General features: G+C 49.2%; 5 protein-coding genes across 5 annotated transcripts; 2 read left to right on the top strand and 3 right to left on the bottom strand.

The window, feature by feature from the left end:
• Window positions 1–179: 179 nt before the first annotated feature.
• On the bottom strand, window positions 180–1,156 carry BGZ61DRAFT_371148 (NADP-dependent oxidoreductase domain-containing protein; the record flags this gene model as incomplete). Its single annotated transcript, XM_046242071.1, has 2 exons — window positions 180–485; window positions 554–1,156. 2 exons carry the CDS (start codon window positions 1,154–1,156, stop codon window positions 180–182), a joined length of 909 nt encoding a protein of 302 aa, XP_046095321.1.
• A 1,818-nt stretch (window positions 1,157–2,974) lies between these two features.
• Window positions 2,975–3,874, bottom strand: BGZ61DRAFT_540470 (uncharacterized protein; the record flags this gene model as incomplete). Its single annotated transcript, XM_046254912.1, has 3 exons — window positions 2,975–3,157; window positions 3,208–3,601; window positions 3,654–3,874. The coding sequence occupies 3 exons, from the start codon at window positions 3,872–3,874 to the stop codon at window positions 2,975–2,977; spliced, it is 798 nt and encodes a 265-aa protein (XP_046095320.1).
• Window positions 3,875–4,488: 614 nt separating this feature from the next.
• BGZ61DRAFT_371152 (uncharacterized protein) lies at window positions 4,489–6,255 on the top strand (the record flags this gene model as incomplete). Its single annotated transcript, XM_046242072.1, has 1 exon — window positions 4,489–6,255. One exon carries the CDS (start codon window positions 4,489–4,491, stop codon window positions 6,253–6,255), a length of 1,767 nt encoding a protein of 588 aa, XP_046095319.1.
• A 1,554-nt stretch (window positions 6,256–7,809) lies between these two features.
• On the top strand, window positions 7,810–8,709 carry BGZ61DRAFT_523695 (uncharacterized protein). Its single transcript, XM_046252597.1, has 3 exons — window positions 7,810–8,113; window positions 8,165–8,350; window positions 8,417–8,709. The coding sequence occupies exons 1-3, from the start codon at window positions 7,868–7,870 to the stop codon at window positions 8,456–8,458; spliced, it is 474 nt and encodes a 157-aa protein (XP_046095318.1). The 5' UTR covers window positions 7,810–7,867; the 3' UTR covers window positions 8,459–8,709.
• Window positions 8,710–9,082: 373 nt separating this feature from the next.
• Window positions 9,083–13,275, bottom strand: BGZ61DRAFT_371179 (uncharacterized protein; the record flags this gene model as incomplete). Its single annotated transcript, XM_046242073.1, has 4 exons — window positions 9,083–11,370; window positions 11,420–12,073; window positions 12,124–12,773; window positions 12,845–13,275. 4 exons carry the CDS (start codon window positions 13,273–13,275, stop codon window positions 9,083–9,085), a joined length of 4,023 nt encoding a protein of 1,340 aa, XP_046095317.1.
• Window positions 13,276–14,486: the final 1,211 nt, after the last annotated feature.

Raw genomic sequence — 14,486 nt, 5'->3', positions numbered from 1 at the left:
TGAGAGCTTAATTTGTCATCGACTTGGTGCGAGGGCTGAGTGACGCAATCTCAATAATAATATTACAGCGTGGTCAGCGGCTAACTAAAAAGAACCTCGGCTCAACACCGCCAAGACTTGCTCCTACTACATATAGCCTAGTCTTTCTCTTAAATTAGCTCATATCCACCATGATTCCTTCACATGTGGTACGAGATCTGGTCGTTAATGCCGGCATGCACGGCTTCCAGAGCAGCGACTACGTCGTCAGGCAGCGGTCCCTGCTCAATCATGTCGATATTTGACTCCAGCTGCTGCGGGCTGGAGGCTCCGATGATGAGGGAGTCCCCGTACGCCTTGCTCAGCTGGCTGTGATGCGCTGTCCACCGAAGTGCCGCGGCGTGACCGCTAATTCCACGCTTCGACGCCACTGAGAGCGCCTTGTCCGTGGCGTCCATGATGGAGGGCTTCAGGTAGAGCTGGGAATAGAAGCCGCCTATGCCATGCTTCAACCAACGGCGCACGCGGTTAGTTTATTCCATCGTTTCGCAGCTATTGGGATGGTTGTACGTACAGATTTATCAAATCGCCCACCCGCCTTGACGTTTTTGTGGTTGCCAGCGAAGAAGCCAGCCCCAGCAGGACTGTAGGCGTAAAAGGCAATCCCGTGCTCGCGCAGGATAGGAAAGAGACTCTTTTCGCCATCTCTCACGACGGGGTTGTACTGGCCTTGATAGACGACGGGCTTGAGAAAGCCGCGCTCCTCGCAAATGTCCACAAACCTCTGGACTTCCTCAGCCGTGTAATTGGAGAGACCCCAATGCTTGATCTTGCCCTCTCTCTGTGCCTGGTCCATGGCTTCGCAAGCCTGCTCAAATGGCGTCACCCGATCGGGCATATGCAAGTACTCAACGTTTATTTGCTTGATTTTTAATGCCTCCAGCGAAATGTCGATTTCCTTCAGGATATTTTCCTTGGTATGGGACCCTTGTTCCCTCGAATTGACTTTAGTATCGACGGCAAATCGATCGCCTGCAGCAACGGCTCCAAGCCTGGGCTCAGAGCTCCCAGGTGCATGAGGGGAGTAGGAGCGAGCAGTGTCAATTTGATGATAGCCACGTGCAGCGAAGGCGTTGAGGAAGCCATTCACCTCGTCAGGGCTGTTGAAACGCGCCATGGGATCAATCGACGTGTCTCCGACCTATGCGTGCGCCACGTTAGATTGCAATACACCTAAAACCACCATGTCCCGATTGTTTTGCCACTGTCCGGATTACTTACGTTTCCTGTTCCCAGAACCAGGTTGAGGGGTGATTTGCCGGTGGATGCCATTGTACGTAGCGATCGGCTGATGGGTAGTAAAATGCGTAGTGATGAAGAGCCGAATGATAGCATAAGAAGAGGGATAAAGTCAGAGAACACACTCTTTTGTTTCTGCTTTTCAGGTCCTGAGGGATCTCCGAGACTCTTTTATGTTCTGGTCAGGTACGTACAAGTGGATAATCAAGAACACCCAATGCATCATCGCCAAGAAATGCTCCTACCCTTTTAGGAAGTTGTACATATCCACTTCGTAGGCTTCCTACATCATGCGTCAAAACTCGGTCAAACTGCGTAGTTGGATGTGCAATGATCTCAAAGTCAAAATCGTACTGGAATCGTATTTGTAATGCATGCCATTGACAAATTGGTTTATTATTATTAATGCAGGTCCTTGTTGACACGGATTTGTCAGAGGCAATCCGGGACCGTGGTGCTTGACCCTGATGCTCCGAATCACCCCTATCGGGACCCCTATCGGGACCCCTATTGGGACGCCCATTGGGCGTGCTTGTATTAGCAGGGGTCTTTCCGGGCATTCTGCGTAGTTGTAATACTGGGCAATTAAGCCAACTCGTCCGATAAACAACCGAGGATGTGACGGTACTATTGAGTAGAGATACACAGGTGGGATACCACAACTAGAGGACAGAAATTCTCGAACGAGCGCTTGCCAGTACTTTCCGTAGTCATAACCTATTGCATTCAAGATGCCGTATACTAGATGGCCTGACCTTTGCGACCATTCTTTGACGCAACTTCGATCAGCATCACCAGGTGAACGATGGGTCTAGGGTAAATGCGAGGCGAGGGGTGAGTGGCCATCGTAAAAGTGTATCAACAATGAGCGAGGCGTAGTTTACGCAGAAGGTATAGTCGCAGGATCCTTGAGTAGATATATGATAGTTTATTCTTACTAGCCAAATGCCATTCTACGTCAATAGGGTAAAAGAAAGCTTACTGCCTCACCCTATGCTAGAATTTTTAATTACACAGGCCTAGCAGTCCCATTACCTTTATTGGAAACAATTAACCTAAATTCCAGATTATTCCTGACCCTTGCCCATCATCGTCATCCTCGTTTGGAGTTTCCACTTCATCAATCTCACTGTAATGAGTTCCTGGTGCTCCTGATCCTTTTCGCTCATCTTGGCAATCGCCACGCTCTGATGGTGAGATCAGCCCATACCCCGCTCGACACGTAATGACGGACCGTATTCTGATTTACCTTCAAGAATGCGAGACATGTGGGTAAACTGGGGAACGGGCCGCATTACACAGATATAAATAGCATTGATATTTTTATAGATTCGATTGGACGAGGAGCAACAATAGGAGGCGTTCCTGAACGTGAAAGTTGGTAGGATGGGAAGTTTTATCAACATGTCGTGGCAATCTGACATTCGGCACATGACGAGGCTGGAAGGGACATGCATAGCCTAGTAGGAAGCACCTATAACAACGTATATGGAGATGCATAATAAACGTAACAATATGCCCAGTGGGTCGAAGTGTAGGTACTTCAAGGATCCTTGGGGAATTGCTATTCAGCGCTGGACATGAGCGTTATTGAATGGCAGCAACAGACAATACGTAAACATATTTTCAATCACAACTCAAGCGACGCAGTATCTTGCAAATGCGGTATATTTATCAGGTATTAAGGGACGACCGTCTAAGAGAAATAGATCAAGGTCAAGAAAAGCATAAACGAAGCTCTCCAGCCTATTTTAGGGCCCATGGATACAGTTCCGCTGGTGGTAGTCGAGGAAGCAGTGGAGTCCGGCCCAAAACTCAAGGACGTGGTAATATCCTCGATGGTAGAAGTATCAGGCGCCGTTGTTATTGTGGCCGTGTCCTGTCCATTCATTAGTCTTATACTTTCAAATCAGGGGCCTATTTCCCTACCGCTGAGGTGCTTAAAACGTCAGTAGCAGCTTTACAGTTTCGGAACTCCCAGATGTTGGACGTAATGGGGGTTTTTCCTAGACAAGATTGCGACCCGTCGATGTCGCACACCGATGCGAGGGAGACGAGCGACTCTTGACAGCGGCAGCTGGTGATTTGCGCAGCCTGGTCGTATGCAGAAGAGCAAGAGGTGATTGACGCGCTCAGTTGGCCACAGCTCTCAGCTATAGTTTGGCATGTGTCTTCATCTAACGTTCTTGTCGCCTCGGAAGCAACTGGGGTCGTGATGTCGGAGACATACGGACCACATGCGCCCTGCCAAGCGTCGATCATGTCATCGACGGAGCTATCGTATGAATTGCCCATGATGCATTGCCTGAATTCACCCTTACACCTAGATAGATCATTGGTCAACTGCCTGAATAGTGGCAAGAAATGGCGCTTACCCTATGTAGGCATTCAGAAGCTCTTGGGTGCAGAAGCAGTCGATGGTTTCCTGCTTTGAAAGATTACTGCACTTCCGAGCAATTGAATCGGCCTTTTCGCAGTTTGGGAATTCTGTTATATCACCCACGCAGGTGGGTGGGCTGAAAGATGCTCCATGGCACTCACTGATTGTGCTCAGAAGAGCGGCGAGAACAGCGATAGGTCGGACAGAGGGGAGCATCTTGAGAAAGCACACTGGGCTGAATCTCGACTGTTCGTTAAGCTTACCAACCTTGTGTCTTATGTGCAAAGATGGATGCGTCCGATCGAGATCGGAGAGGCTGGGGGCTTCTTGACCTTCCAGCCACGGCGTTGGTATTTGTGCCTTGGAAGGCGCAGCTCATTCAAATTAGCCCAAGGTCGAGCCCGTTCGAATCCACGGTGGCTTCAGTAGCCTGGCAACTATCGCCGGTAGCTGGCAACTATCGCCGGTAGCTGGCAACTATCGCCGGTAGTTTGGGTCACAGTGACGCAGCTGGAATGACGGGCCAATCCATGTCTAGTTCGGCTTCGTAGCGTCCAAGCTAATGAGGACAAAGGTCACGCAGGCGAGGCAATCGGAGAGTCTAAAGGCAAATTCCGCCTTGCGAGGTCAGACTGGACGCAAGACTGGCCGGGAAGTTCCATTCATGCAATTTGTTGGCGTCCCGATGATTTGGCTGTGGCTGGGAGTGGACACCTTACAAATATGTCGTCGTTCCGGAGATGCTCTCGACCAAGATTTGAAGCATTTGATGGTGCGTCGCATTACCGATTTGCCACAGCTGATCATTGTCAACTTGAAGCTGCTTCAAAATGTCCAGTCCACGTCAAGAGTCTCCCCCCCAAACGTACGGCTGGTTAAACGGCTGTCTACGTTGGCCTTCTCTCCTGACCTTCGCCATCTTCGACATCGCCCTCCTCGCAACTATCCTTTCTCTTACCATCGTGTCCTCAAAAAACAATGGATTTGCTACAATCGCATCCCACAACGTCACTTCGCCCGAGTCGACTGCCCAGTCGGGAAGTGACCCCAACGGCATCAACAGTTTCTGGGACCTAGGTGTCCTCTGGACAGCACTCCCCAGTTTTGTATTATCACTCTTCGGCGCTTATTGGGCCTGGATAGCTGGCTCCACTGCAGAACGTCAGCCGTACGTCGAGCTACGCAAAGTAGATGGCGCTGAGGCAAGAAAGTCAATTCTACTGGACTATCGTGTCACCGCCAGCATCTGGCGTTGGTGGGGAGCCTTTCGAAAGTCGCATTATACCGTTGGAGCAACGACTCTACTCTCTGTATTTCTGACCTACGCTGTCGCGCCCTTTGCTGCACGTCTGTTCGTGCCGGAGCTTGTGATGCTCTCCGAGTCAGTTCCCATCATCTACAATGAGGGATACGACGTCGAAGGCATCAACGCTACTATTGACTGGCGACCTGTCCTGGATACTGTCGCGGCCACGCTACTTTACCAGGGCAACAAGATTCCCTGGACAGATGATGAGCGTGCTTTCCGCCCATTTACCACTAGCTCCCATCTTGTCAGCGGATCGAATTTGGAGGCAGACACCATGGCATACTCGGCCTATCTGAACTGCGAATTGGTAGAGGATTACACGATCACATCCACTGACGCCTCGGGCGGCTCGGGGAAGAACATCCAAATATCCGCAACGGATAGAGGATGCAGCTTCAAGCAGAATTTCGGGGCCTCCAGCACGCAGGATATCTACTTCAAGACCACTGTGGAATTTGGCTGCTCTGCCAAGGCGTATTACAGCCGCCTGGTATTTACAGCCGCGACATACTCTGCTTCAGCACCTCACAATCTTGACAATGTCAACGTTATCTCTTGCGCAACGGGCTATCGTCAAGTCTCAGGGACTTTGAAAGTCTCGCCATCATCAAGTGGGCCCCCGGTCATACAGTCCTTCGATGAAACAGGCGAGCCAGATACTGAGCGGCCAACACTGTGGAGAGTCTTCGAGCAAGACATCTTTGGGCCGGTGTCGTTGAACCCACACACAAAGTGGTCTACCACGGATATGGGCAGTTTGATATTATACTATGCGCAGCGCTTACAGCCGTCGAATTTTTTGACATCTGAGGTGTTGACTGAGTCCATATCAAAAGTGTTCACGGCTATTTACCTGAATACTGTTGCAATTCACGGCTTTGGGCCACTCTCAGAACCCGACAAGACAACCGGAACAGCTTTTATCCCTACAACACGGCTCTTTGTCGTTCCTTGGGTTTCATACATCATCCTCGCCTTTTTGATCATCACCCTATGTTCCGTGGGGTTTCTGTTCTTCCGGCTGCAGGATTGCCCATCAATCCTAACCGAGGAGCCTCAGGGCTTATTATCCATGGCCGCAATCCTCGACAAGAGTGAACTTGCAGGTATTATTTCCGATATACGTCGGGGAATGGAGTTTGACGATGGGATACGAGAGAGAGGCATGGCGCGTGTTGAAGTGAAGGACAGGAAGTGGCGAGCGGTCAAGGGTTCAAAATCGAGTTCTTGGGTCGTCAGATCTGTTCAAAACGGTGAAATGGGGGCTGAAGAGCATCTTCTGGGTTGATGTTTTGAGTAGTGGTTTGGTTTTCATCGGCTTGGTTTCTTGATTTGGGAAAATTATCCTCATACATACCCAAATCTCATCATCGAACACATCCCATCATTCTACCTACACTTCAAGGCCATGAGCGGCCTAGAGGTTTCAGTGATCGCTAAATTCCACCATTGACTGAAAAGCCTGTGATGCTTCTATAAATTCAGCATAAACAGCGGGCTAAGGGAGCTGACTCACCTTGTCGTAGGGGCCTATTCGAGAGCTTCAAGACGAGGCAGGTGATGGTGTATGGGAAATCGATTCAGCCCTAATATATGCCATGTTTATTGGAAGGGTTTGGGCGGTTCTCCCTCACGACGCGTTGAAATGTGTTATGTAAGGGCGTGGAGAAGTTTGAGCCCATTGAGATACTCTGGATTCGACATTTCCTGATAATTTGAGTCTTGAGCGATTTAGCCTAGCTGCCCGAGGTTGGCTGCCATAAAATGCAGTACTGCAGACATTGTTCAATATTTAAGAAGCAACAATTTGCTCTGAAGGACTTGGTGGGGTTTCTTTGACTGAACCAGGGTGACTGTTCTCGGTGCCTCATATTCGCAAGGCTGGAACAGCACAATGATAACATCATTCCATTTCACTCTATTCCACGTCCAAAAAGACCGGTTCTGAATTAGTTGGGTTAACGGAATGTGATGGTAGCTAGTTATTTCTCCGAACTCTATCGTATCACTCTCGAGTGGGAAGGCGAGATATCCCAGATCCAAGGGGTTGCATTTAATAACTGGTGGATAATCTTTTCAACCACTACATGCACCGATTTCACGATCGTGACAAGAGGTATTCAGGTAGTATACATACGACATGTTGCATATGCAGGCAAAATTAAAGTGACATCAGACGGGTTTGTGGTTTGACAAAACGATAAACTCCATCTTTAAAACAACATGGACCGTTTTTTTTTAAGACGCGACTTGGCGTGCTTACCACTCTGAGTGTGACATGGCTTACGGAGTAAGTGACGTCAAGGTACTGTAAAATGTAGACTACAGATATCGTGTTTACGGAAGAACTTTCACCACCGACTTACGAGCGGGCTCCTGCTATTGGTTGACAATCTTCGCCAAGCCATTGTGCTTTGAGTGAGATAATCAATTATCGTATTTAAATTAAGGGGCGCTGTATGTAATCTGATAAATGCTACGACACAATCACTCAGCTCCTGGCTTATGTTGGTATTATTGGTCCGACACATGCAATGTGACTTGGCCGACGGGTTGTGTAACCGCATATTATAATGGGCCGACCTACCTATACGAGTTCCAATGCAGCAGGATCTTCAGCTGCCATATGATCCGTAATGTTTCAGCATAAGCATGGCATGACTAAATAGCGCGATTCCAATCAGCGACATCCCAGCCTGCATTTCCAGGTAAGGGTTTCCTTCTCAACTGGCCATGATGACTCACCTGATTCAAATCCTTCAATGTAACTGTTCAGCTGCTGAGAATATGCTTAAGATGTCAATCTTATTTAAACCGCCCTACTTCTCGTACAGATACTCCAGCTCCATCATCAAATTCACAAGTCTTACTAGCTTTCATTGTACATTCCCTCCCTGACAATGCGTTTGTCATTTTTGCCGTTGTTGCTTTTGCCATTGGCCCAGATCGGCCTTGCGTTGCCCCATCAGAAGACTCAACCAAAGCCGTGTGGATCAAATGGAACCACGAAATTTCCTCCACCTTGCAAACCGATTGCACCAAGGCCAGGCCAGGAGACTGACAAGAGGTTCTTCCGATACGGTGAAGCCTTCATTGTGGACAAAGACCTCACAAAAGCCTTCAGATATATCTCGGCCAACTACACTGTATGCTTTAAACTTGGAGTTTTGTTGTATGATTGCTCACGGAAGCCATAGAATCATCACCCGGGGGCGGGTAGTACAGTTGCTGCTTTCAATGATCTCAGTCAACTTTGGCCACCCATGAACATCACCGTACTCCGAATCGCGTTTAAGGGTGATACGGGCTGGCTAAACTACCTTGCAAACGGCACTGAAGTCGTCGATAGATACCGCTGGGAGTCTGGTTGTATTGTTGAACATGTAAGTTCCTTGCAGTCTTTGGAGTTGTTCTGGGCTCTTCTCAATTGCTTTTCTAACTCTTATTAGTGGGATGAAGGCGAGGTATTTCCAGACTGCGGTGTGTTTTAGATGATAAATGCACCATGGAATATTACTCGAGCTGAAGACATACGGACTGGTATTTGAACGGAGCCGAAAACGTTGATGACGCGTGAAAGTTAATTCGACCCGGCTGCTATCTTAGTGGAGTTTAGAAGGGAGTATCTAGAACTATTAGCGAGTATAAACGGCTGGGACTTGTGCAGGGTCTTGGATGGGAGTGGAAGTTTCAGTCCTTACAGCTTTCTTTACCTTAGTACCGGGGTCAATTGCCCAGCTGGTCATGTAACAAGCAATTTAATTATGTTGCCTCGGATTATCCGCCAACTCGGTACAATACTGGGTTGATGATGATGCGATTCCGGAGACACTGAACGCCACGAGCCCGGTGAATAGTGACGGTGTCGTATTTGAAAGAAACCTCTGCGCTTACCCTCTGACACAACGTCATGAAGGAGCTGGTGATGTTCAACCCTCAATGAGCTATTGATGTGTTCCTCTATCCAGACGAGAGAGGACTTGAAGATGGAAAATTGGAAATGTCCATTGAATTGATTAGATTAAACGAGGTTAAGGAAACCCTCCTGATAAGAGGTTCACAGGAGAGCCGTGACAAATATAACAATACATCTTGTAACCCTGTTTTGCATCCTGTCATACTCTTTGTCGTTTCTCACATATCCTCTCTTGAGCTCCGTAACCTGGAGTCTGACTTCGTTTTCCCAATGAAGACCCATGCTGCCCTTCGAACAAAGCAACTTCGCCGAGCAGCAACTTGGCATATGCAGCAGCCGTGGCAGCTGCATACTCTTGCCAGACCTTGTTCTTAGACGAATCTGCATAATCGCAGATGCCTCGAATAACAAGGCACGGGAATGTGTTCATGATTCCTGCTGCTTCCATCTCGAAGCACAAAACACCGCATTTTTTGGCCCATTTGTTCCGGACGTGAGCATCCTTAATCACCCGATTTCCAGAGGCAATGAGCCCGTAGAATACTTCTGGATCATTTGTTGACCGACGGGCCCTGCTCCTCAAATAGTTGTTGCGTTCGGCACACTCGCCAATGTCCTGGCATCTTGAGCATTCGGTCTGGGAGCACTGATCATATTCTTGCCCCGGGCGTTTGTACTTTGGCCTTTCGCTGAGGGGAAGACGCGATTCAATCTGCACAAGATAGGGCTGAAGAGAATTAGAGGCACGATCTGGATTTGATTCCAAACAGCTGATTGCTGTCATTAGGAACCATGGTGGCGGCGGGAGGGATCCGGTTGTCTCAAAGTCACTATTCTCATTTTCCTTGCCGCGGTCGTATTGGATTACGCCTGGGTAATCCGCTGTGGGTGAACTCACGACAACATCGCCGAGGCGAATGTCCTGCTCTCTCGACGGCACGCCACCGCCTATGCCCACCAAGAGACAAAACTTGATGCTTGGGAAACTCCTCCTCATGTTAGCGGCGGAATCAGCGGCGGGGTTTGTTCCGTAGTCTCCTTTGGGCAGACAGGCTGCGACAACCATATGCCTGTTCATTTGTCCCAATTTGTAATGGTTGGTGTCTCCGGCCACATTGTCGAGGCTGTCGTGCTCTTTATCGAAAAGGGCTCGCACAGCTTTGAGTTCCTTTGGTAGTGCACACAGGATGCCGACGGTATAGTCATGCTGAGAATAAATTTCGGCGACACCAGGCGTGGAAGTTGACCAGAGGTCATCGATGCCGTCGTTGCTCGCAATTCGATTCAGTCCTGGCGTGGTTGAGTGGGACAACTCCGAGCTGTCTTCATTTGACAATCCTGTACTGGAATCAATTCCGCTGTCATGAAATGAGCCCACGTCGGTTGCCTTAGAAAGAGGTGGCCGCGTGCCCTCTTCAGGAGGGCCATAGTCCCCCCAAACCCAGGGAAAAGCCGAGTGCTGCCCAAATATAACTGCACCAGAACTTTCCTCTGGGACAAGAGCCTTCCTAGGGAGCAGCAACTTCAACATTGCCGAAGGTAACAACGCTTGCACTGGTTCACAGTGATCTCGTCTCAGCGCCCCTTGGCATCGACAAGACACAAATAGGGCAGTTGGGGTGTGCCATATAGTCGTTTCGCTGAGTCTCACCTGTCCGTCGTTGTGGTAGTCGTTGTTATTCCTCACCTGAATCAAATCCGAAAGACCAGCTGCCACATAGTACTTTTGCTTGGGCAACTCAGACCAGTACTCGCAAGTGTCTGCACCGGCTGGCTTGATAAGCTCACCAAAGCCGCGACCAAATAGGGTGATTGTGTGCAAGGCTCGAGTCAAGTCAACCCATGCCTTGCCTCCGGCCTCCAGAGTGGTCACTCGTGGATACATGGGATCGCGGGATGTGACGAGGTCCCTGAAATCCCAGCCTTCGAGGTATTGGCGTGGTTTGTCAACCAATTTCGAGCCATCTTCACCTGAAACATCGGCTTGATGATCGATGAGTTTCTCCAGAATACTGTAGAAGCGCTCGATTCGGCTTTGGAGCAACAAGTGGCCTTCCTTCTCTTGGTATAGCTTAAGTGCCAAATTGTCGGGGTGGATGAGCACATCAATTGCTGAATCGGCCGTGAAGGGTGCTGAGGACTCCTTCATATCCTCTGGTCTGAAGAGAAATGCAGCTTTGAACTTGTCCGTACTATTGTATGCCAAGGATGCTCTGACAATGTATAGCAATGCACTGGTCCCATTGATGAGCCAGCCTCGTTTATCGCTTTCATCCCACAACAGTACAAACTTGGTTGCAATCCATTGGAGTTTCGGTATGTAGCTATTGCGAGCCACATGGGCTGGCGTATCTCTGAGGCCCAAAACAAACGCAGCGCCTCCCATTATGCCTCTGCCTGGAGACACAACTAGGTTAGCAAGATAACCGTGTTCTTGCGGTTTGCTCAGTCCCGAACCGCCCACATGATGGTTAGCCTGGGCAGAACCTACACCACGCATTAGCGACATAGCTCCGGCAATCTTGATGCCTCTTACCGGAATAGAACTCGGCTTCCGAGCACCAACCAAGCACATGTTGAAGACTCCCCAGATCAAGACTGCTAATGTCCCCGGCGTGAGGTACAGCACTATCTGGGTAAGAGATACGACTTCCATCTTTTTTGTAAAGTAGATGCCAGAGAAGCATGTCTCCAATGCGCTTAGCTGGAACAAGAAGAGTAGAGAATCCTTTAATGAAAGTCTTTCCGTTGAACTGATCCACTTGCTCGCTTCGAGCCAAGCCAGCCATGATATGGAGTGGAATCTCCATACCAGTATTTGACTCGACTCTCGACGGAATTGGATACCCTCGAACGATCATAGGGTTCAGAAACATGTCGTGCCAGCATTCGCAACTTGCACTGTCGACAGGCTTTTCAACTTCTTCGATACTAAACCCAATCTTGTATGTAAGAGCAGCTGATACCGACGATTTGGACAGCCGAGACGAAGACATGGACGGATTTATGTAGCGAATGAAGGGAGTGCAAGAAAAGAGACCATTTTCGCCAGGTGAAGGCTGAAGAGCGGACGCAAGCCAGGCTAACTGTTCCCCGACCTCTGCAAGAGAACTTGGGTTTCCGCAAGCCTCAAGAATGAATCTTGGCCTTTGGATCCGAGCTGAGAATGAAGTCCCATCAGGGAAATGGCCTACACAACAACTTAACATATAGACCTAATTAAAATCCAGTGGTACTGACCTGATTGCGCAAGACCGTTTTTCTCATCCAGAACATCTTTGACCAGTTGCATCATCAGATCTCCTGTGAGTGGCCATGTCTGAGCCAGGTATTCGGCACATGTTAGAGCCTGTGCATCTTGACCGGATCCAGTCAAGGTAATCACTTTAGAGACAGCCTCGGCATGGCCGGTAGTGTACTGTTGATGCTCCAAGAATCCCAGCAAGTCCCAGTGGATCACAAAGGTCGCTTTGAACTCTTCTGAGTGTGGTTCCCTGCTAAGTACATAGGATGGATATAGTGAAGATACAATAGTTTGACTTATAGTCTCTATTGACTTTGGTTCGGTTGGAACTAAGCGCATCTCCACACGTAAACGGGCAAGAAGCCATCGGAATGCATATGTGTCAAGAACGAAGTCTCGATAACCCGTTGTCGATGCAATGTCATCTTGAGCGTCTTGGTTGCGCCTGGAGTTCAAGTCAACGTCGTCAAATCCCTCGTGAAGTCCTTGTATCGATTTTTCTTCATGAACAGAAGTTAGATCTTGCCTTGCAAACCAGGAACTCATTAATTCATCGAGAGGAATGTCCTCTCCGTTGGCCTTAGCTGCATCTGGGGGATCTTCTTCTTTTCGCAGGCCCCTGTCCCTGAAAGCGTCGGCGATGTCTCTAGTCATTTAAATTAGCACTTGGTCTGCATGAAAATGAAAATATCCAAAGTGAGAAGATGGCAGTCTTACCTCCGGTATCTGTAGACAAATTGCATCACGTCACGATGCTTTGCTGTTGGTGCCTTATAGCTAAGTCTAAGAGCAAAAGCCATGAGCAAATGTGGGAGAATGGTGGACAATCTCCCAATTTCTTGTTTGTCTGGCTGCAGGTCATTGATACTTCTGAGTAGATCATCCGCAAAGTCCGAAATGTAGCTTTCTCTTTTCCATGTCGCAACACTCGGTGTGTGGGTGTATTCTGTTGCGGGATCGTCGAACTCCAAGATTGTCGCGTCTTGCTCATCCCAGATGGCCTTTGGTTCCACATGGCTTTCGTGTTGTCCGCGAAAATAGTCTCTAAAAGAAGCATATCCGGGCTCTGTTGGGGGCGGCCAGAAGACCGTCGTCGTCGGACCTATTGGGGCCGCACTCTGAGGGTAATGCCCGAGTGTTGGACTCATACTGCCCTGGACAGGAAATGATACAGGCGTCGAGAGTGTATTCCAGGGATCCGGGGGTTGATTTCGAACTGGGTTGATGATTGTGTCTTCTTTAAGCTCTTCTGCCACCTTCGCTTCCACAAGGCGTAGAACCGGTAGCGAAATTTGCTCCATATGCTTAGCCAGGTGAACCGTCAACTTCTTCCATGTTGGGAATGACTTGCCGCAGAATCTGCAGGGCTCGTCCTGTGGTCGGATTGGCGTCTCCATGTGGCATTGCTCAACCTTTTGCCAAGTCGGGTCGACTACCCCAGACCTCTTCATGGCTGCCTTAGTCTTGACCTTGGGCTCCTGGAACTTATGCTCCCGGACAAGATGCTGGAGGAAGTTGTCCCGGCGATAGCACCGGTGATCACAGCCTTCGAAATCGCAAGTCCACCACTCCAGATGTCGGTGACGCTCATTCTCGTGTCGAACCCAATCCGCCTTGCGCTTAAAAGACTTTGATGAATCCCGACACTTGTCCCACGTACAGACAAAGGGCTGCACATCCTCATGCACATGTTTCATCCAGTCGGATGGTTTTTGAATTTTCTTAGTCTGGTAGCAGAGTTGGCACTCAAATTCAGCTGGCAGAGATGTGGTAGGTGGCATAGGGATATCTCTGGGGAAGCTCTCATTGGTGATCCTCTCGGCGTGTTCTGGTCGCAAAATCTTGTCGGTCGGATCTAAAATAGAAGCAGATCCGCCCAGTGCAATACAGAGGGATCCGGAGGGGCAGGTGGTACCCTGGTTCAGATGGATGACCTTGAGCGTCAGAAGTTGCTTGTATCTGAGTACTTGCTGATGTGCGATTCGCTCCACGAGGTAATTGTTCGTTGAAGCCAAGGTCGGGTTTAGGTTGAGGACATGTTTCTTAAAGCCTTCCATGTCTGGATTGACAGTCTCAATTGAAAAGGCGCCTCTCGCATCGTCCTCAAGGTCAATTTCATCACCCTCAACCTCTGCATCATCGTGTCCAGGGGCGGCGATACTTGATGTTCTCAAGTTGGCGACAGGCGGGTCAGTTCGAACGTGGTTTGTTCCGATCGAACCAAAGTTGTTGGCTATAGGCACACTCATCAGAGTAGGGCGAGGAAGGCTTGCATGCTTCCAGTCCTGGCCCTGGCTGTCACTCCCTCGACTATCATCATTGTCCCCTCCTCGGTTTTCCTTAAGTAGAGAGGTGTTCG

The sequence above is a fragment of the Ilyonectria robusta genome (assembly GCF_021365365.1).
Source record: "Ilyonectria robusta strain PMI_751 chromosome Unknown BGZ61scaffold_44, whole genome shotgun sequence".
NCBI lineage: Eukaryota > Fungi > Ascomycota > Sordariomycetes > Hypocreales > Nectriaceae > Ilyonectria > Ilyonectria robusta.
This window is presented reverse-complemented; position numbering and strand designations above follow the sequence as displayed.

Coding starts and splice junctions, on each gene's coding strand:
- BGZ61DRAFT_523695 (XM_046252597.1), top strand. CDS start 7,868: ATGCGTTTGTCATTTTTGCCGTTGTTGCTTTTGCCATTGGCCCAGATC. Junction 8,114..8,164: donor ATATCTCGGCCAACTACACT/GTATGCTTTAAA, acceptor CGGAAGCCATAG/AATCATCACCCGGGGGCGGG. Junction 8,351..8,416: donor CTGGTTGTATTGTTGAACAT/GTAAGTTCCTTG, acceptor AACTCTTATTAG/TGGGATGAAGGCGAGGTATT.